At 32.5% G+C, this 22,889-nt stretch overlaps 2 protein-coding genes across 6 annotated transcripts; one reads left to right on the forward strand and one right to left on the reverse strand.

Moving 5' to 3' along the window:
* Positions 1 to 741: 741 nt before the first annotated feature.
* On the reverse strand, positions 742 to 14,124 carry LOC115699574 (protein PHOTOPERIOD-INDEPENDENT EARLY FLOWERING 1). Of its 5 annotated transcripts, none has more exons than XM_061102584.1 (22): positions 13,814 to 14,124; positions 13,510 to 13,685; positions 12,857 to 12,941; positions 12,470 to 12,550; positions 12,179 to 12,286; positions 12,002 to 12,082; positions 11,815 to 11,903; positions 11,563 to 11,687; positions 11,397 to 11,458; positions 9,947 to 10,082; positions 8,859 to 9,464; positions 8,698 to 8,771; positions 8,479 to 8,616; positions 7,997 to 8,035; positions 7,356 to 7,424; positions 7,202 to 7,264; positions 4,012 to 7,117; positions 3,733 to 3,797; positions 3,580 to 3,650; positions 2,653 to 3,439; positions 2,008 to 2,537; positions 742 to 1,611 (listed from the first exon to the last, which is right to left on the reverse strand). In XM_061102584.1, exons 3-22 carry the CDS (start codon positions 12,914 to 12,916, stop codon positions 1,164 to 1,166), a joined length of 6,738 nt encoding a protein of 2,245 aa, XP_060958567.1. In that variant the 5' UTR covers positions 12,917 to 12,941; positions 13,510 to 13,685; positions 13,814 to 14,124; the 3' UTR covers positions 742 to 1,163. The 5 variants fall into 5 exon arrangements, with proteins under 5 accessions (XP_060958567.1, XP_060958565.1, XP_030482912.2 ...); XM_061102582.1 differs by having other exon boundaries at positions 8,859 to 9,467; XM_030627052.2 differs by lacking the exon at positions 13,510 to 13,685 and having other exon boundaries at positions 13,814 to 14,122.
* A 4,549-nt stretch (positions 14,125 to 18,673) lies between these two features.
* On the forward strand, positions 18,674 to 22,578 carry LOC133030477 (adenine nucleotide transporter BT1, chloroplastic/mitochondrial-like). The gene is made up of 3 exons (XM_061103230.1): positions 18,674 to 18,688; positions 20,174 to 20,582; positions 22,205 to 22,578. Exons 1-3 carry the CDS (start codon positions 18,674 to 18,676, stop codon positions 22,576 to 22,578), a joined length of 798 nt encoding a protein of 265 aa, XP_060959213.1.
* The last annotated feature ends 311 nt before the right edge of the window (positions 22,579 to 22,889 follow it).

The raw sequence follows: 22,889 nt of genomic DNA on the forward strand, positions 1-22,889 counted from the left end.
TAAGATTGACATTCCTTTTTGTCGCAGCATGTACAAAGCAGCATAATTATAATAATGTTTCAAGTTGCTATTATTTTTATTTAACAAAAGACGAAATTATAAATTTTATGACTTCTTAGTTATACTGTATGTGCTAAAATATAACTTTTTCTTTTAATGAGTGTTTTTATAGGAAAATGGTAATTCTAGAAGAGAAGAAGAGAAGAAGAGAAAAATCATAAATGTACAACAGCAAAAATCCAATCGTATTTTTTTAGATTTAATGGGATTTATTTTATTTATTTTATTATATATAAATAAAAAGTGACCTATGAATTTCTCAATTCTCATAAACTATTTTATTTTTAATAATAAATTATTTTATTTTTAATATAAATAAAAAGTGACCCATAAATTTCTCATAAACTATTTTATTGTTAATAATAAATTATTTTATTTTTAATATAAATAAAAAGTCTCTCACGAATTTCTCATAAACCAGGAATTCGGTTATATAGACACATTTTATATAGAATAGATAAAAGAGATACGTATAGTTTTAAATTTGAATTGTAATATTTTAAAGATAAAAGAAAAAAGAGATATATGTATTGAGTTTAAATTTAAATTGTAATGTTTTAATATAAAAAAGAAAAAATAACAAGTTTTTCAGATTATAGCCACATATATAAAATCAATAACATAATGAAGGAAAATGCAACTCTTGTCCAATTGTAAACTTAAGTGTGAGAGAAAGGAAGCTTAATTAAGATTTTCTTTCCATTTCTTTGATTAATCAATAGACTTTGAATTTCCTTTTACTACTTGCTATTGGGGAAAATCTACTCATTCACAAAACATCTCTAATAAAGCCCCGATAAATAATCACAGATTTCCCAAGTGAGAAATGAACTTGCAAAATTTTTTTTATGTTACATTTCAAATGCCCCCAACCCCAACCATGGCTCCCTCCTCAGCAGGACCAGCTCTTGTTCTTCTTCATCCAGCTGGTAAAAATTGGCAAATGTTTTGAACTTCCTCATCTGATGTGTGATGAGAAAAACAATGCTTTAAAGTTCATGTTCATTATTTCCGATCCAGATCAGATGAGAGAGTCCTTCTGTTCCAAATTTATGACAGCTTTAGCACAGAACTTTTGGTTTTGGCCTAGCTTGAGATTTGCCCTAACCAATGTCTGTAAATTCTGGAGATAATGTACAGTCATCAAGACCGGTGATTAAGTCAGGAACATAACTGTGTTCAACTGTTTCAAAACCATCCTCTTCTAACGGAGCTAGCTTATCCAAATCAGTTGACAAATTACTTTCCAGACCATCAATCTGAATATCTGTACTGAGGGGTGAGCTCGGGCTGAAAAGGTTGAGATCAATTGGTGCTGCCATGGTTAGCAACGGTTGGAGAATGTTCTGCTCACTGGGAAGGTGGCGTAGCTCACCATTCTCAACTGATTTCTTGAATTTTGACTTGGAAGGTTTGTTCAAATCAGGGAAAGGGAGCTTGTGCTTTCCCAAGGACGGTAGTTTTGCTGCCGAACGAGATCTAATGTCATTTGTCGGGAATACAGACGAAGCCCAGCCATGTCTGTCTTCAAGACAAGCTCTTGTAGCAGCCCTGAAAAGAGGAGTCATGAGTCCTATAAGTAGCAATACTGCTTTTTTAAGAATTTGTTTAACAAGGCATATGAACTACTGTCAATAGGAATTGATCATGAAACTTTTTGCTAATATATGTATTATGAAAAGCATGTAATTTCTTAAATGTTATACTACTAAATGCGCACAATTAACATTTCAAGACAATTTTCTCCCATGAATACAGATTTTAGCAAAGAAGTGCAATTAGAGCCCGTGGCTCCAAAACGGTAATTATTTTTTAGTTCAAACTCTCATAAAAAATTGACCAGCTAAGGAATATAGTTGCATATCAGAAAAGATGGATTTCAACTTCAGAAGTCGCTAACAGATTCACAGCAATAAACATAGTTTGTGATTATGTGTAGACCCTTACCTGAAACGGTTCTCAGCCACATGAACAGATGTTTTGAGATAATCGACCTCCTCATCATCTTTGCTTACAAATGAAAGAGGGTCAGAACAAATTATTGATAAGTTCAGAATAGAAGGCAGAAAAGCCAATTTTTCTCCCATTTCGCCTTGGAATTCCAGAGTTATATCCAACCGTTCAGTATTTGCTGATATGTCTCTACTATGATTAGAAGGAGATGCTTTGTCATCCTGTTTTCCACTATCAACATTATCAAGTGCAGCTGCTACTAACCTAGTATTAATCTTTCCCATAATGATAGATTTTAGTTTTTCTCCAGGTTCCCTATCGGAAGTATGAGAAATCTGCTTGCCAGAACTGAATTTTTTTCCACCAGAGTAGACACTATTGCGTGATGATGCAAGATTCTTTAAGTGACCAACACGAGAGGTCATCTTCCAGATAGTAGACAGCAATACAGTGAAGTGTTTCTGAAGGAGCAACTCTCCGTCTTGCTGCTCAGCAGCAATATCTAACAGCGTTCGAATGTTTTCCTGACACAAGAGGATTATAGAAACAGTTAGATTAAAATAGCTCAACATGAAATGAACATCATTAAATACATATATTAGACATGAAAATTAACAAGAAAGCTCTTAAAATTACTACCTCAGTAACTTTTAGAAGAGCCTTTCCAGATCCTGCATTGCCGACCTTCTCATGATTTGGGTTGTCTGAAGAAGACAAGACATACCGTTGGATGAGTTCTCTAAACCTCTCGCAACAATGGACAGGATGTCGATATCTTCCCCTATAAAACCCACCAGCAGTCATGCTATATAGGACGTCACTAACCAAGTTCCAATAAGGGCCATATTCATGTACCACAGCACATAATATTGCATCCTCCACAGGCAACCAAACATCAGGAGAAGGAACACAATCCCTCGTCCAAACATTCCCCTTCTTTAGCTTTTCTGGTTTTATCATTAAAACTCGCTTTAAGGGCATGTAAGTGATGGATATTTTTCCTCCCATTCTGCTTCTGCTAAGCGGTCTCTGCTCAGATTCAGTTATACTCTCAGCAGGTTTTGAATCTGTAGGTCCGTCATGCTGCACTACTGGAAAATCAGTATCTAAATCAAGAGAGCATCTCTCAACAAAAATCCTCTTGAGTTTCTTGGACTTTTTCTTTGAAGTCTTCTCTTCACTACCATTCATAGTAATTTGAACCTTTTTCCGTTTTTTGGTCATGACTGAATGTGGAGATGCTGCATCTGAGAACGTGAGCATCTCTTGAGAGAAAGTGTCCTCATCGATGGACATAGCATCCGCTGATGGCTCTTCTTTCACGGATTTTGATGCAGAAGCTAGTGATCCTTTCTTTAGGGATTTGAACTTGGCTTTCTTTGGTTTCTTTTTAGACTTAGGTTTCAGATCACTTGGCATTTCATTCCTGCCATAGGTGAATAAAATAATACGTAATTAGTCATCGAAAAAAATAGCTCAACACTAAACTAGCTAAAGTTAATTCACGTAAAATAATGCATCAAGTCTGAAGGAAATTCCAGATCTTCGTTCACTGTTCAGTCTTACTTCACAGTGTCACAATTTCCAGCTTCTTCATCTTCCCTCTCCCTTGCCTCACATTCCAGATCCTCCATCAACTGAAAAGGGTTATAAAAAAGGTCAACAATTGACAAGATTGCATAAAGTGATTTAACTATAACAAAGGACTATTTGTGAAACCTGATGTTGAGCCAGTGCTTCCACCTGCTGCCGATATGCCTCGGTTGCAAAATCAGAATCCCATCCTACATAAACAAGCAATGGATTGATGCAAGATATATAAATGGGGCTGAGAATATAAATAAATAAATATATATATAAAGATATGTGGTAAGATATGTCCAATGGACCAATATCATGCACGGCTAGAATCAAGTAAAATATAATGTATTCTACTACATGGCATAAAAACAAAGAAAAAAAATAGCTACCCATTAATTAATAGAGTTGGACACTTACTCTCATACACAAGAGGTTCCTCATCTTCATCAATTTCAGCTTCCATTTCCTCCTTGTACTTCTCAATACGATCGAGTTCCCATTCAGTTTCCTCATATCCAACTTGAGTGTCCACTGTTGCCTTATCTATAATGGGGTCCCATAATTCTAGAAAGCGAATTGCATATCTATCTATTGGACGCAAATGATTCTCAAAGGATGATATTGCTTGTCCAGCTGCTGCTGCAGCGGCAGCCATTTGTTTAACATCATCCAACATGTCAACATCATCTTCCTTAACAACTGTAAGAGCTTTTTCTTCATTAATATCACTTCCATTCTGCATGGATACATTTTCTTTGTTCGATGTCATCCAGCCACTATGATCTGCAGGTTCATCAACCTTTGCATCATCCTCATTTACTAATTCATCATCTTCCAATCTCCCAATGGCTTCTTCTGTGAACTCTTCATTCTCAACTTCTTCTTCCTGTTCAACTTTCTTCAAAGCCATGTAATCTGCTTCATCTTCTGCATGTTTTAAAGCAGCTTCAACATCGGCATTAGACAGAGATATCTCATTTGCATTGTAATTTCTCTCCTTCTGAACATTCTTGATTGGAAGTGATCTATGACCAGAGAAAAGCTCCATAGGATCAAGCTTTTTGAAGAATTCAGTGTTGTAGCCCCCACTCTGTATCACTAGATCATCCAGGGCACGCTTCTGATTTGCTTTCTTCAAAATATTTTCTTCAATGGTGCTCTCACTAATCAATCGGTAAATATGAACTTCACGTGTCTGTCCAATCCGGTGGCATCGATCTTGAGCTTGTTGGTCCATAGCAGGATTCCAGTCACTATCATAAAAGATGACTGTATCTGCCCCAACTAGGTTGATGCCGACTCCTCCACTACGTGTTGATAAGATAAAAAGGAATATTTTTGGATTTGTATTAAACCGTTGCATCAAAGTTTGCCTCTCCTCGGGTGGTGTGGATCCATCTAAACGCATGTAAGTGTAGCCATACAAATTTATAAAAGCCTCCAAAACATCAAGCATCTTTGTCATCTGAGTGAATATCAGTGCTCGGTGACCTCCTGACTTTAATTTTCTAAGCAAAATCGCAAGCTCTTGTAATTTGCCACAGTCAAATTGTATGAGCCGCCTGTCAGGAAAGTACACCTGCCTCCGAACAATCGCAGGTCTTAAAGGAGTCAAAAGTGGAGAAAATATTTCGGTGCACTTCTGCTTATAAGTAGGTTGGAGAAAGGCAGAACTCCCAGATTTACTACACCAGCAAACAGGTGGCGGAGCCCGCGCAGCTGGGATTGCAAACAAGAAACTTTCAACTAGGTCAAGCACTTTATGAAAGCGTTCCACAGGTGAAAGGATTATGTCAGCAAGCTTTGTGGAATATGTATAAGCGCGAGGATTAGCTTTGTGACAATGAATATCATCAACAGGATGCCTTACTGTGACAAGCTCCCTTAGGGTAGTTGAGTACATAGGTCTTCTTTCACACCTCAAAGAATTCCACCATGCAATGGCTGCTGCGCGATCCTTTGCTTCTTTAATCCTCTCCTCCATTATTGATCTCTGTATATCTTCAAAAATATTTGATCCATACAATTTTCGATTTTCAGATCCTGACACAATCTTTCCAAGGTTAAACAAGTCACCACGTGCTTTTATTGAACTTGAGGGGGTAGCAAGAGCTTTAACTTCATCACTCTCCCAAGAAGTCATTCTATTGCTATGATGAGTAAACACCAAACCCATGTCCCTGAGATCAACTCTAGAGAATGGTCCACACGAAAGTACTGAGCAAACAGGAGAGCATAGTTGAATGTCAATACCTGTCATATCAAAAGAACTGACTATTGGACGGCCTTCAAATAGGTCAGGATGATTGCATACTTTACGTAGCTGCATTATGATGCTAATCATCCCAAAAAAATTTGCATTTGCAAGAGTAGCTTGTGTTTCTGAACTAGCGATGAAGTCTTCATACAAATTACGCTGCCTTTTGGAGAGTCTACAGTATATAACATGCTCAAGTTTCATAGGGAGCTGCTTCTCCACATCGCGTTTCAAACGACGTAGTATAAATGGACGAAGAACATTATGTAGACGATCAATTACTTCTTTGTTTACTTTTTCTTGTCCCTCGACCATCCCTGCTATTGGATTACAAAACCAGTCTTTGAATTCTTGGTGAGACTGAAAAATGTGAGGCATCAAGAAGTGCATTAGTGACCAGAGTTCCATGAGATCATTCTGAAGTGGAGTACCAGTTAAAAGAATACGCCGTTTTGAGTTAAAGTTCAAAAGTGTTTGCCATCTCTGTGATTTCCAATTTTTAATCAGATGAGCTTCATCTAATATCAAGTACTTCCATTTTTTACGCTTGAACACTTTAGAATCTTGAATAACCAGCCTGTAAGTTGTTATACATACATGAAATGAGTTGGGCTTCAACCAGCCTTGCCTCTTCAATTTTCGCTCTTTTGCACTTCCAAAATATGTCAAAATCTTAAAAGCAGGACACCATTTAAGAAACTCAGTTTCCCAATTCAACATTACACTTGTTGGAACCACAATTAGATGTGGACCCCATATTCCCTTCTCACATGCTAGGTGTGCCAACAAAGCAATAGTCATAATTGTCTTCCCAAGCCCCATCTCATCCGCAAGAATTCCATTCAGCCTTTTTTCATACATAGCGACAAGCCAATCCAAGCCAATATGTTGATACTCCCGAAGAGGGAATTTAAGAAGAAAAGGGAACTTGGTCCGAACTTTTGTTGTGGAGAAGGTATTTCCAGTTGGCTGTGCCGATCTTGCGGCAGCAGCTGCATCAGCAATTATATCCTCACTTTCCTTTCCTCCTTCAGATAAAGTATCATGTTTGGCTTGCTGTTCTTCCATGGGAGAATGGACTGGTGGGCGTTCATCAGATACAGCATATTCACCCACAGAAACCAGTTGCTTCTGTTCAGTGTTTTCATCCATAGTAACCAGTTGCTTCTGTTCAACATCTTCAACTGAAAGAGAATCTGCAAAGCCCTCTGACAAAGCAGAGGCATACTCAGATCCATCATCCACATCCTCATTGTTGATGGGATCCTGTCAAACAGAGGTAGATGAAGGAACAGAATTATAATTGATTAGAGCTACCCAAACATAAACAGAAGTAAACAAGGAACCTACCTTTTTATACCTTGAAAGCAGTTCTTCAATGGGAATTTCACTCTCCTTTTGCAGTAAGGCAACCTGTAAAACAGCAAAGCAGAGACTATAAACCACCATACTGGAATAAAATCTGACAGTTATCAAGTCTATGCAGATTTTAGTAGCTTCTCACCTCATCCATAGGATCATGGGAATCTGTTTTAGCAAATTCCTCCTCTTCTGACAAGGTTGTCTCATCATCCTGAAAATAAACGATCCACACCAAAATTAATCATAAAAATAGAAGCAAAAAGCAATCATTAAAATTAACTCTATTTGGCAATTCAGTCATTGAGTTTTAAAAACAGTAGCAATTAAGTACTTTCAGTTAATTTTTCACAAAATGATAGTGTAAAAGTATTTGGAAATTTTCAAAATTATCCATGAAACAGAAAGTTCAGAATTTTGCTAAAATTTAACTGAAAGGACTTAATTGCTACTGTTTTCAAAACTAAGGGATTCACTCAGGAGACATTTATGCTAAAACCCCTTATTAATCGTATACAATCTTGAGCTATCAACAGCCTATTTATGAGAGTGCATGTAAAAGAATTTATACCTAGTAAGTATAATGATTACTACTAATAAACTGCAGTCAAGAGATTCTAATGTTAAAAATAAAAATCAAATATAATAGAAATATCACAATAAAAGGAAACAAAAAAACTCTTCAAATGCTAAAAATCTAACAAAGTAGTGATCGGGAAAAACAATCTAACAAAGTAGCATTCTTCATAGTACATTGTGTGAGGAAGCTCAGATTTAACACCATACCTTTTCTTCTGTAATGCCAAGAACAAAATCACCATCTTCCTGCATCATTTCAGAAACCAAGTCAACATATAGACTACACTAGAATTTATGTATAATAGAAAGCATCAGCTCACACACTTACACAAGTAATTATTGTAGCATACCTGCAGACATACATTAATAAATAGAGTAATACTGATACACCCACACCCACACTTCTAATGTAATGTATCCCAGTTTATGAAAATTAAACATCAATTACTACTAGCATATTTATCAAAATGAAAAATATAAATTAGATAAAAATGAAATTAGCAACCCTTACAGTAAATCAAATGAATCACATGATAGAACCTTTTATCTAAAAATAAGTCACCCTCTTCAAGAATCAATGACCACCAAATACAAATGAAGAAAAAAAATCATCACATGACTATATGTCTATTACTTGGAAAGGATGAAAAATAACAATAAATTTATATTAAAAACACAGGTTTTCCTACCCGTTCATCATTAAAATCATATGGCACCTCTTCTTCCTCTAACTCTTCAGAAGCTTCTGCAAGATTATTGGCTTCATGTGTCTCAACTTCTGGTATATGGTTTTCCAAAAGTAGAAGACTTCCATTACTTTCCCCTTTCTGCAATATGGAAGAACTATTATGACAAGCCCTCAACATTGTCAGCAATTCAAAAATGGCAAATAAACACATACAACTTACACAACGACGACCAGTGGATACAGCAGAGTTGCTTTTCTCAATCTTTATGGCTGCAGAAAGCCCATTTTCATTGCCTGCAGCATCACACATTCATGACCTCATCGATTATCACCAAAAAAAATAAATAAAAAAATAGCGCACTATCAACTGATTAAACTTACTATGATTAATATTATCCTCCATCCCGGCTGGTTCAATCCTGTCATCCTTTACTAGACTATCCTCCATCTGGGCTGGCTCATCTCTGTCATCCTTTACTGGAGTAGCCACCATCTCGGCTGGTTCATCCCCGTCATCCTTTACTGGAGTAGCCTCCATCTCGGCTGGCTTATCCCCGTCATCCTTTACTGGATTACCCTCCATCTGGGCTGGTTGATCCCCACCATCCTTTACTGGACTACCCTCCATCTGGGCTGGTTGATCCCCGTCATCCTTTACCGGACCATCTGCCATCTGGGCTGGTTGATCCCCATCATCCTTTACTGGACTATCCTCCATCTGGAGTGGTTTATCCCAGTTTTCCTTTACCGGACTGCCCTCCATCTGGGCTGGTTCATCCCCACTACCCTTTACTGGACTATCCTCTGTCTGGGCTGGTTGATCCTCGTCATCCTTTACTGGACTATCCTCCATCTGGGTTGGTTCACCCACATTATCCTCCATCTGGGTTGGTTCATCCCCATTATCCTCTACTTTACTATCCTCCCTCCGGGCTGGTTCATCCTCGTCATGCTTTACTGAACTACTCTCCATGCTATGTCCACAAGCTTCTGTCAACCAGAATTAATAAATATGCATGGATGCAAAATAAAATTTCCCAAGCCAAACCAAACTAAAGAAAAGCATTCCATTCATGAATTTGCATAATGAAATACACACATGTAACTCTGAAAAACAGATAAAAGGGTGAGAAAAGAAAGCAGTTCATATAACAGTCCTATGATAAACTCAAGGTCGTTCATGGCATGGACCAAAATATTTGGTTGCCTTTTATTCTCTTACAAAACAAAAATATTAATATGAAAACAAAGAGGATGATACTTAGGGAGATGATAAAATCCTCAATTAGCAAAAAAAAAACACACACACACACACACAAACTGTAAAAATAAAACTAATAACTGCTAACAAATTTGTTTTGCATAAAAAAATGTTGCCTATAAAACTCTCAAGAAAATTATCATGGTCACACCAAGGTCCAAAACATTTTGAAAAAGAAATTAAATTTTATAAATTTTTCAGTACTCACTTTCCTTCCCAGCATAACGTTTCAGTAGCTCCTCAAGGGGAAGATCTATTTCATTTTGTAAAGCAGCTAGCTCCTCCTGTCTTTCTTCTTTAGTTATAAGAGCCTCATCTTCCTCAATTGTATGTTCATCATCTTCCTAAAACAGTACGATCAGGCAGATAAATTTGTTAAACATGTCGAGAATACAAAGACAGAAATGAAATAAAAACAATGTACAGAGAATTATAGTCTAAACTTCAGATAGGAATCATCATGGTTAAACATAATAGTAAGTGCTGCCTTCTCAGATGTACAATCATATTTGATACACTTTGATATAAATTGAGTAAGAGGAAAGATTGCAGAGATAGCAAGCTTTATGCAGCCTGTTTTTTTAAATTGGCAATGGGATATGACTCATGAGGATTAAAGTATTTCAACAGCACCCAAAAATATACCAGGCATTGCTTTTGACCCTATCACTGAAGGTGAAAAACAAGATCAACATTGGCAGTGGTCTGCTTTTTAAAGTACGTTTCTCTACTCTATACGCATCATCTGCCAAGATGGCACTTGGTTCATTCTTTCATTAACACTGTAAACTAAAGTGGAATGCCAGCAGATGTGAGCATTGGCCAGCATCCTCAGTATAGGCAACCATGCATGAAGCAGATAGGACACAACATGAAAGACAGGTGGAAGCATTCTTCTGAAGAACAAAGATTTATTTGGTTCTTTCCTAATTCCTTCTTATTTCTGCGCAGCGTTTTTTTTTTCTTTTTTCATGTTACATTAGTGAGTTCAGCTATACTCTTGGGCATGCTCAATGCCAAGCAATCAAAGAAAAGATGGAGGCATACATCAGCAGCCAATCTTTTTTCATAAACACTCCTGTCATGTTTTTCAACTAGGAAAAAATCCTTTATGAATCCACAATTTATAAAAAGTTCAACATCACCCAACTTTTGTGGACATTCATGGGCAATTGATATTTTATTTTTTAAAAAAGATACAAAGGTCAAATGTCTAATACTGACCTCCTCCCAAGTTTATTGAGAGCCAGAGGAAACCTCGGTTACATGAAAACTAAGGAAAGGCCTACTACAACAATCAACACTCTACCCTTTTTTTTTTGAAACATAAGACAGAATTTATAACATAATGAAAGGCTAAAATCCAAAAGCTTGTACAGCTACAGCTACTCCTAAAGCAAAAGGTTGCCTCACTCTCTACACAAATCCAAGAATGATATCCTTACAACCTCTTTTGTTTTATAAATCCATGAGCAATTAATATAAATGCAAACCATTCTTATTTACTAGTAAAGAAGCATATTTAAATTTATCTTAATGCATACATGTAGTTTATTTATTACAATATTCATATATTTATAATGCACATGCATATCAAACCCTGAAGTTCAACAGAGATACCAAACATCAAGAGAAATAAAAGGATAAGAAAGACCTACAGATTCATCATCAGATTGTATATCATAATCATCATCAACATCTGCTGTATCTGATGGAGGTTCTGTTCCAAATGTGGTGAAAAATAATTATTTGCAAGGAAAAAATCTACTTCAGTTCTTTGAAAATTAAAAGATAAATGTGATGAAACAACAACCTTCCACTTACCAACATTCAGCTCTGAAGACCCATTAGCGTCATCTCCATCCTCTTCTTTGGGTTGATCTTGTGTAGGATTTTGCTGCAAAGGCTTGTAATTGTCAACAAGATTTTCTGCTAACATTGTTGAGTACCTGAAAGTATATCACAATAGATAATGTGATTCCAGTTCTCCTGGAAATGCATAGCCAGAAGTTGAAGGTAGAATTCAGTAAAGAACAAGAAAGTTATGATTAGAGCACAAGAAAATCACAGACTAACCTCTCAGTTTGACCCAAAAGAAACTCAAGCTGCTTATCGAGAGCCTTTTTCTTTTTCTCATCAAGCTCCATCTGATGCTTGTAGAGTACCTGAACAGCAAATTTGGAAGTTATATGTAAAATTTCAAATATTCGAGGACAATAGAATAGATTTGATTGATGTAAACTGGTATTAGAGGTGAACTTGCCAGTTTCTCAATTTTCAACCAGAATTTCTTTACATCCTTTGAAATGTTGAGTGCAACTTTTTTTAACCGCTGCTCTTCTTCCTATTCAAGACAAAATTCACAACACAATGGCCAAAAAGACTTTAGCAACAAATTTAATCACAGAAAAACTTCTATGTCAAAAGAATTAGGCAGAACCTTCAATTTTTTTTCTCCTCTTGTAGCCTGATCGAGCATGCCCTTACTTGCTCTTAAAGCGACTTTCTTTGCTTGAGACAATTTCCATTTTCTCTCAGATTCAAAGTCCTGCAAGGAACCAGTTCCGTGAGCAAGGAAATAATATGAAAATATATCTCAGATATTACTTGATTTTATAAATTAGTCCTTAAAATTAAAAATAATGTAACAAGAAAATATTTATCAACCATATAGAAAATAACTACATTGTCATTAAGGAAAATGAGTACATTGGAAAATTCTATCAGTTACCTTTGAAAGCCAAACCATCTCCTCTAAAACGTGATCCCAATGTGTTTTCGGCCTACGAGGTTCTCGGGGAGCTTCAAGCGCCTGAAAGAACATGTCAAAAAGTCAAAAAAAGCAACTACAGGAAGACAATTCAATTTATGGACAGTTCCTAGAACATTGAGTCATCAAGTTGGAGCATGAATTAAAAAGGTCACTGCACTAATTTGATTTCTCACGAGCTTTACATACCATTTAGAGTTTCTGTCCCTAACCAATAAGGTGACACGTAGAATGATGATATCACGTTGTTACATGTTAGCATTGTGACATACCATACAGCATATATAAATGCACACACGAAATAGTATAATGAATAAGATAACAAGCTTCAGACATTCATAAACAAACCTTTTGGCGTTTAGCTCTTGATTCATGATCAAGCTTAGACCTTGGACCTTTGGAAGCCATACTTTCCCCAGCTAACTAGACCATCCTGAAGATTGTAGCATAAGTTTAAAACCTGGACAGAGAAGTATGATATTTTGCGCATGCAACATCCCTAAAAGAATTAGTACAATACATGTACAAGTATATACATAAACCCATCAAACATAGAACAAAAATTCTGGTGAAGTTATTTGAAATGTTGGTAATATTTTACTAGATTTCTAAGATCAACTTCAGAAATTAAGAAATCTGAAGATCGGTAGCTAAGGAGTTTTCCGAAGAACAACATTTTAGCCATGAGTTTGCCAGCACGGTATAACATTGATGCTAAATGCGTATACTCCATTAATCTGAGCATCTGAGCTCGTAGAAAGCAATTGCAGCACCCAAAAAAATAAATCTAAAAGCAGAAACTCCAATACCATAAATTTCACACAATCAAACAATAGAACTTACAAAATTAAAATATATACAGATATTTGTTTGTTTGCATGGGAATAAATAGCGAAATATTCACATCATCGACTGTCAAGTTTTCTAAAAGATAACTAAATGAGTAATTAAAAACAAAATGGCCACACTGTAGAATTATTTTGTTTAAGAGTAAAACATACTGAATTCGAAACACACTGGTTTGGAAGCCTCTATACCGCTCGTAACAGCTATCTATCTAGCTCGAGATGAAGGAAATAATTCAAATAAAAATAATGGTTTCTCCAACTCTTTTTCCACCGTTCCCGCGATTTTTTCTCTCCAACCAAACAAAATATTATTAAGAAAAATACCAGACCTAAATAGAAGGCGAGAACGAAACACTGAGTAAGTCGTGATAATCCTACGATCTTTAGAGAACGAAAAAGGTATTTAACAAAATGAATGCAGATATCTGAGAAGAGGAGAGAGGGGAAGAGCCTGAACCTGTCGCCGTAAGCTGGAGAAGACGACGGAGTTAGGGTTTCCAGTCGGGTTCGGGTCGGGCGGAGAAGGCCCGAGTGACAACCTTTACCAGATCCGAATAACGAAAACCAGAAAACAAAAGCGACTCGAGCCAAAGCTGTGTTTTTTCTCTCTCCTCGTTTGGCTGCTGCTTGCTTCTCTTTTCTTCTCTTGTGCTTCGGCTTAGGCCCTTGTTATTTACTGCTACCGGTTCATCTTGACAAAACCTGGATCAACGGTGGATCATTGATCTTCTAAACTCTGACGGCTGAGATTCTTTTTCTACCTTCTATGTTACGTTTCGCACCTCAATTCGTCCACTTATTTGTATTGTTATATGATGATCACCCGACTTGTATAATAAATATATCAAAATATATTTTTTCTTATCATTTTTATTTTTTAATTCATAAATAAAATATATATTAAATATTAAAAAATACATGAAATCGTATTAAAATAAAAAATTTATATATATTATATAAAAAACATATGAAAATAAGATTAAAAATATTATTGAAATTAACAAAAAATATATAAAAATAAATAGAATAAAGTTATTTTATTTTGTTTTAATATATTTTTTTTATAAAATTACACTGTACATAGCATTTATTCAACTACTAAAACCCTATCATAACTATTTTATTTTGATAATTAATTAATAAACAAATCGTTCGCGGGGGTTGTACTTTGTTTAACGATAACTAAGTTATAAAAATATATTAAATTTTAAAGTTCTTATGTATTTTAAATTTTATGTTTAATATGAGTTATTATTCTGCTAATTTTTTTTTAACTTTTAATAACATAAAAAAATTTAATATTGTACCTAACAAATAATTATTTTTAATTAATCAACTTAACAAATAATTATTTTGAACTTAAGAAATAATTATTTAACTTAATAAATAATTAATTAACTTAACAAATAATTAGCCTTTTTTCCTTATTATTTTGAACTTAACAAATAATTATTTTTAATTAATTAACTTATTGTACCTATATATTATTATAGGGTAAGTTTTAAAATATATATTTTGTTTGTAAAATAAATTGAATTGTAATTAAAAAAATAATAATATAACAATTGATGTATTTATTAAAAAAAAAAATCACTATATGATTTAGTTTTCATCACCATATTTCACTTATAGTGATCATTATACTAATAAAAGTCAATGTTATCACGGTATCTAATTTGTGATTATCACTATCATTCACCACAATTGATTTACTCCATAAATCAAACAACCTTTTTTTTAATAAAGGAAATATACCAAACAAAATCTATTCACTAAGAATACGAAAATAGATAGAATTGAATTTAATAAAATTTAAATCAAAATGGTTTTAGATATTTACAATTAAATTATTAAATGGTTAAATTTTTTTTATAATTGAGATATTTTCAAATGTTATATATAGTGAATAAAATATTATAAATTAAAGAATGCTAATACAAATTAAAAATTTATTAATAAAAAATAATTGATAAATCTATAGAAAACTCATTATATGATTTTAAAATTATACTTCATCAACGTATCTCACTTGTAGTTACTACTACATTTAAAAGTGTTATTTGATATAAAAATTAATAAATTTAAGATACAAATGACGAAAAAATAATATTTGGAGAAGATTATAAATGTATAAGATAATTTTTATAATTTGCTTTAATAAATTGCTTGATAAATCCTTACAACAAAAATTTGACAATTAAAAAAAATAATACTATTTTTTAAAGTTAATAATTATATAACACAAATTTAAAAAAAAATTCTAAAGACAGCTATATTGAAATAAGAAAAAATATATCTATTCTATATAAAGTGTGCCTATATAACTAAAATTTTTGGTTTTTGAGAAATTTATGGGTGACTTTTAATTTTTATTTAATAAAATAATAAAATATTATTTATATATAATAAAATAACAATAAAACAAATCTCATTAATATTTGAACTGATATTTGGGTGACTTTTAATTTTTATTTAATAAAATAATAAAATATTATTTATATATAATAAAATAATAATAAAACAAATTCCATTAATATTTAAACTGATATTTGATGCTAAATATTCGAGAATCACAACACATTTAAAAAAAAAAAAACTCGGGATTTGATACTCTGAGACTCTCAATTAAAAAAAGAAAAAAAAAAGTAATATGCTCATCAAATTTGTATTTATTTTTAAACATGGTGAAAAAATGAATTATCTTTCATATTATTCAACAGAGTAAAACAAGTTTTATATTGGTTTACTATTCAACAACCTTGTCAAGAATTCTTGTAAGTTGTAACCACAAAATTGCCAGGTCAAACCAACACTTTCATTGCAATATTCACAGACTAACTACAAAATTATTTCATAGCATTTACAGAACCGCACACCCCCAATCATCTTTAATATGGACGTATCAGAAGCCAGATCATTAACCTAAATTGGTTAGTTCTATTATGTTTTGGAACAAATCGTCTATAATATAAAAAACCCATCATACTTGTATCTTGAAACATTCTTCAGGAACCAAGATTTTAAAACACAATTGTTACCTCCTTAAGGTCAACCCACTCCCAAGTCTCATTTGTTGTATTTATATCATAGACCAAAGCATGCCGGCCATGTAAATAATAAGAAAATCAAACGTGGTTTAAATCTCAAGGCAATAGAGCCTTTTCCGTTAAATCTCAAAGATACATAAATATACAAGATAAAAAAGTCAATCTAAGAAGTGGGTGCCACGTTAAAGCTAAGGAAACATTAAGCAACTGTTAGGCTTGTTTTACAATTTATGGTGTTTTAAAAGAACATATCGAAACAGAAACACATAAAAAAACCTCCACATCATTTAATTTTTTTTAAGGTAGTGTTCAAATAGGAGATCTAACGAGTTTCGCTCCTTCGCTAATGACTTCTAAGAGTTCAAATTCCAGTATTGTATAAATCTTCAATTTGTTCTATTTCTTATATTAAATGAAATTTTGCTACTTTTTTTTTTTTTAATTTACAACTTTATTGTTTATATATTATTAGGGACATTCATGGAAATTAGGGTTTCTTTGAAATATACAATTAATGAGCATTACTTTTTGATCATAGTGTGTTTTCCATGGCTGAAAACCTCAATAATCTCTATCATTTGATATCAAATAAAATAAAATTATCATGATGTATACATTATGGTTATTTAATGAGTAATTAGTGTGTTGAAATTGTCAAGCTGATATTTAGAATTGTTTATAATTGAATTGTTTCTTTGTCAAAATTAATATTAAGTATATTTATATGTTTATAAGTTTATCTATTTTCTCTTAGATCAATTATGCTCATATAGCAATAGAATCATACTCATATAGACATGTTATTTTCATTTTGTAATTTAGATCTTCTTAGTCATTATTTAGTTCACTTAAACCTTTTCCGATTATGCTAACTGAAGTTTTGTTTCTTTTAGGTACTTCATTACAAAGATCTGTATTACATATATTGTTTATTTTTGACTATGAGGAGGTGGATTTTTTTATTGGGAAACATATACCGTGACAAATTATTATTCATATATTTAATAATTCTTTTTGATTAATGAGATTCATATATATAAATGTGTATATTGAATTCTTTATTCAAATAATTATTTTTTATTTTTACGTGATTATTTATTGTTCTTTATTCAAATAATCTCACCTAATAACTAATAATATTTTTTCTTTAATTTTTTATTGTATCACTTTCAAATAACATATAAAAAAACTAGCATAAAATTTAGTATACGTGCCTCGCACGTAGTTTTTGCTAGTATATATATATATATTGAAATCCACATTAGCAATGATTTTGAACCATCGCCTATTCTGCCTATTTTACGACAGTCGTATAGGCAACGGTTATAGAAACCGACGGAAATACTTTAAACGACTGTTTAAAAACATCGGGAAAACTCATTTTTGTAATAGTGAAATAAACCTTGAATTCTCTTTTCTTCTCAATTGTGCCCTTCCTTGGTAAAATTCACAAATAAGACATAATCTTTATTTAGAATCCTAATTGATTAATTAAAACCGATTAATTGAGACTACAAAACAATATTATTCTAATTAGTGCGGGGACCATGACCCTATGTAACTAAGCTCCCAATAAGTAGATCTAAAATTTACCAAGTAATTTTTCTAACTTATTAATTCCTCCCGACTCTACTATAGATTCGTAATTACACTCCTGATTACATAAAACGCTCTATATACGAAAAATAGATGCTCTTTGAATTATCTATTGTTTCAATCCAAATAATCAAAGATCCTCTATAGATGATCTACATCGAGTAGGGACAAATTTACTGTTGTACCCTTCAATGTATTTTATTCTTAAAACACTTAGCTACTTGTAAATGATATTTCTGTAAACTAATATAACTACTGAAATGAGCGCTCAATCATTTATCGCGTTAAGCCAAGCTCGAAGAAAATCATCATTTCACTTCTAAAATTTATGAAAACTATAGATTTCATATCTATGATTAGCGCTCACACTCAATTATAATACCATGTTCCCAAGATGTAAGTATTGGGCCGAACTATTGGGTCAGCTTTAACGAATAAGTCAAAACACACAAATAGTACATTTAAGCTATAACCTAACTATCTCAGGATTAAATTTTTTTGACCTAACATCAACTAAGTGATATTGATTTAGAAAGATATAACGGTAAGTTTATGATATCTTTTCTACTGTCAATATCGGTCCAATCTGATGTATACTCTATACATCCGATACTAGTACACTTTGCTAATGCCTTAGAAAGGATATTCTACTTATACAAGTGTAAGTAAACTTTATGGCTAATTATCACGTCAGTATAAATCCAATACACTGATAAATCATGGGACTAAATACTTTGAAGTATATAATCATGATTATTTTCCACTGTGTAGACAACACTATAATCATGAATAACTATATATTTTGTATTTGATAGAATTTTACATTAAACATATAATCATGTGAACTATGCAACATAAAATGATTTCTGATCTTTAATCAGTTAGTAAATCTGATTATATTAAAATGGGTTTTATTTAGGGCATAAAATCTAAACAAACTCCCACTTGCACTAATATCAAACTAAAAGTGCATTTCAATTAATCCTAACATCTTGATGTCCAAAACAAGTGTAGCATGTAGTATTATCATTGTAATAGTATTTGACATGTTGTATTTAATACAAATTTTATCCACCATTACATATCCTTAAGTCACAAAATTCTTGATATTGTACTGAAATTTATTTCTGTATGTATACTCCTCTTAGGGCCCGTTCGGTGCGCAGGGCTGGACTGGATTAGACAGGCTAATTTGTTCAGTCTAGTGTTTCGACATGTTGGAAGTCTAGATAACTAATACAACTGATCCCATCTGCCTGAAATTATTTATCTCATCCAGTAGGGTGGGATAAATAATCCCATGCAAATGATTTTTTTTTATCATTTTTTTAGTTAATATATTTTAAATTTAATAAGAATTTAAATGAAAAAAATTATTACACATTTTTTTTTTATCAAAAAATTATTCATTAAAATTAGTGAAAATGTATAATTTTGAATTATCATACATAAGCTTTCAAAATTTAAAATATTATTAATTAAACAATAATTACTTAAATTGATTCTAAGAAAAATAATATAACAATAAGATTATATATTATTTTTAAATTACTAGAAAATTTATATAAATATTTTAAAAAATTAATATTTATATTAAATTAGTGTTTAACATAAATAATTTTATATTATTCAAATATGTTTATTTCACTATTTTAATTATTTATGAAATAAAAAATATAATAAATTATTTATTATATATTTATGACATATACTTGATTATATAGGATATATTATTTTATTTTATTTTATAATTTAATTATTTTTATTTATTTATTTATTATATATTTTTATTTTAATTTAAGTTTTTTTTCTAAAAGAAAATAAATAAAATAGTATAGTCTATTTTTAAACTAAACACATAATTACTTTCAACATGATTCAATCTTGTCCAGTCCAATCTAATCATGCATACATTCCCTATATGTTTCAATATACAAAAAAAAAAAAAAAATAGTTCATTGTGTGGAAATTTAAAATAATTTACAATATAGAAAGTATTGTTCAAATAATTTATTTTATATTCGCATAAAATAAAAGAGACACATACATGTAATAAATTATTTGAAGAGTGATTTGTGACATAAATATCTAAGTTTAACTCCGGTTGCAAATAAATACCTAAGTTTAATTTTTGGCAGTAATAATAGTTAAGTTATATTTCTGGAACTCCGTAGAGTAATTTCCAAGATGGCTTTCATCACCCCGGTGGCTTATTCGCTAGTGTTGGTCAAGGTCTTGGTGTTTCGTCGAACCCCCGTGCTGACGGTGGGGGCGGCGGCGGTGGCATGAAGCTTTCGTACACCGACTTTTACATGAAATTCATGGAGGGTATTAGAAGATTCGGGGGTCAAGAGGAGGATGGACTGACGAAGAAGAAGAAGAAGAATAAGTTGAAGATTAAGGTTTCTAATCCTTCTCTACAAAGGTTAATAAGCGGTGCCATAGCCGGGGCGGTTTCTCGAACGGCCGTTGCGCCATTAGAGACTATAAGGACTCATTTGATGGTTGGGACTAGTGGGCATTCCACAACTGAAGTCTTCAATGATATTATGAAGACTGATTGGTGGAAGGGATTATTTAGAGGTAATTTTGTCAATGTGATTCGTGTTGTGATTAGTGGTTAAAAATACACTTTTATTTATTTTAAATGATAAAATAAATTGAGTTTTAATTGATATTTTCATGAAATTATTGTAATATATTTTATAAATGAAAATATTTGATTTTGATTCAATTTATGTCTTTCTTGTAGGAATTAAAGTGTATTTTTGTTGAAAGAAAGAGGAAGGAGCAAAGTTGAAAAGAAATGAAGAAAAAAATGGCATTTTTGTTGAAGTCCAAAGCAACCCAACCCAAAAAGGTTAAGCCTAGCCCATGAAGCTCATCATCAATTTTGTCTCTTCCAAAGCATGTGATGCAATGATGATAAGTCTAGGTCATCATCAACCCTATTTTCCTCTTCCACACTCAACCTTCATCCAAAGAGTAGAAGTCAAAATCACAATGATAACAAAAATAATATTAATTTTATTTTTGATTTGAAATGTCAAATTTAATCTTAATATTTATTTTATAATCCCAAATTTTTATTTATTTATTTTTAGTCCTTTTATGGCTCTATAAATAGGAGCTCATTTTAGTAATTTTTGGAGTGTAATTTTAGTGTAGAAAAACTATAGCAAAATTCTCTCAACTTTTCTTCTCATCTTTTCTCTTTAGAAATTTTATGAGAATGATTAGCATAATGGCCTAATCTTCCTTGGAAGGTTAGGGATGATTCCATATGCAAAGTGAGGTTATTTTGTATCTTTGATTCACTTTTTGTTGTAATGTTTATTTGAGTAATGCAAGTTCATATTCCACTTTTATTTTTATGTTCTTCTTCCATCTATACTATCTATGCTATTATACCAAATATATATATAGACTTAGTCATGCTCTTTCTATATATTTTATTTAGTGATTATAGTAATTGTAGTATTGCTCATTTCTATCTTTTATGTTCATTTTTATTTACTTTTTGTTAAATGATATATAGGTTTAGTCATGCTCTCCCTATGTGTCTAAAAATTAATAAAAGTAATATTAATGTTCATTTCCTTCACTATCACCTCCATCTCCATCTCTTTGTCGTTATTTTTACTAAAGATATATAGGATTAGTCATGCTCTTTCTATGTGTTACTATTTAGTAAAAATAATATTGATGTTTAGTTTTATATTTAATCTTTTATTGCATTATTGCTTGATGTATAATGTCATTTCTAGGTTCTACATAAGATTAAATTATTTCTTTTATTTTTAAGAACTTGTATACTCAAAATACAATGAACTTTAATGTTACATCATTGTGTCAACTTAGTGAATCAAAGGTACAAAATAGCTAAACAAGCATATGGATGATTCTTGAAGCCTTTCTCTCTTTTATTATTGATTACACCTTTATTTGCTTTCCTTTAATATTTATTACCAAAACAAAAACCACAAAATCATTTGTTACTACTATCACTTATTATTAACCTTTTGTTTTTATTTTTCTACTAACGCTTTTGTCCATAATCACCTCCCTGTGGAATCGACCGCCCGATCTATACTACAACCACCGCTAGTGGAAGTCACATTTGGGCGTTAAACATGTTGCACCAAGCAAGGCCATAGAGCTGTTTGCTTACGACACAGTTAACAAGCATTTGACACCAAAACTAGGCGAACAAGCCAAACACCCAATCCCTCCCTCATTAATTGCTGGGGCATGTGCTGGAGTTAGCTCAACATTGTGCACATACCCTTTAGAGTTGCTCAAGACTCGTCTAACAATACAGAGAGGTGTCTATGACGGTCTTTTCGATGCGTTCTTGAAAATTTTAAGAGAAGAGGGACCTGCAGAACTCTATAGAGGTCTTGCCCCTAGTCTTATTGGAGTAATCCCATATGCAGCCACTAATTACTTTGCATATGATTCTTTACGCAAAGCATATAGAAATTTTCTCAAGCAAGATAATAAGATTGGCAACATTGAAACTCTTCTCATTGGATCAGCAGCTGGTGCTATTTCAAGTAATGCAAACTTTCCCTCTTGAGGTTGCCCGGAAGCATATGCAGGTTGGAGCCTTGAGTGGAAGGCAGGTATATAAGAATGTGATTCATGTGCTTGCTTGTATAATCAAACATGAAGGGATACCAGGTCTATACAGATGTAACACCCTAACTAACATAGGCGTATTACGTGATTTTTAAACATGTTGTGCAGCTCGTCGCTAATCAACGAGGTTTATGGAAAACGTGATTAATTAAAATTTTTGCTTTTTAATTAAACTTATAAAATAATATCACAAAAGACTCGGGATCCCGATTACAAAATCATTTACAAAAAGATTTAACTGTTTATAGA

Source organism: Cannabis sativa, chromosome 8 (assembly GCF_029168945.1).
Source record: "Cannabis sativa cultivar Pink pepper isolate KNU-18-1 chromosome 8, ASM2916894v1, whole genome shotgun sequence".
NCBI lineage: Eukaryota > Viridiplantae > Streptophyta > Magnoliopsida > Rosales > Cannabaceae > Cannabis > Cannabis sativa.

Coding starts and splice junctions, on each gene's coding strand:
- LOC115699574 (XM_061102582.1), bottom strand. CDS start 12,916: ATGGCTTCCAAAGGTCCAAGGTCTAAGCTTGATCATGAATCAAGAGCT. Junction 11,459..11,562: donor GTCTTCAGAGCTGAATGTTG/GTAAGTGGAAGG, acceptor CATTTGGAACAG/AACCTCCATCAGATACAGCA. Junction 3,651..3,732: donor AAGCACTGGCTCAACATCAG/GTTTCACAAATA, acceptor AACCCTTTTCAG/TTGATGGAGGATCTGGAATG.
- LOC133030477 (XM_061103230.1), top strand. Junction 20,583..22,204: donor GTGGAAGGGATTATTTAGAG/GTAATTTTGTCA, acceptor CACCAAAACTAG/GCGAACAAGCCAAACACCCA.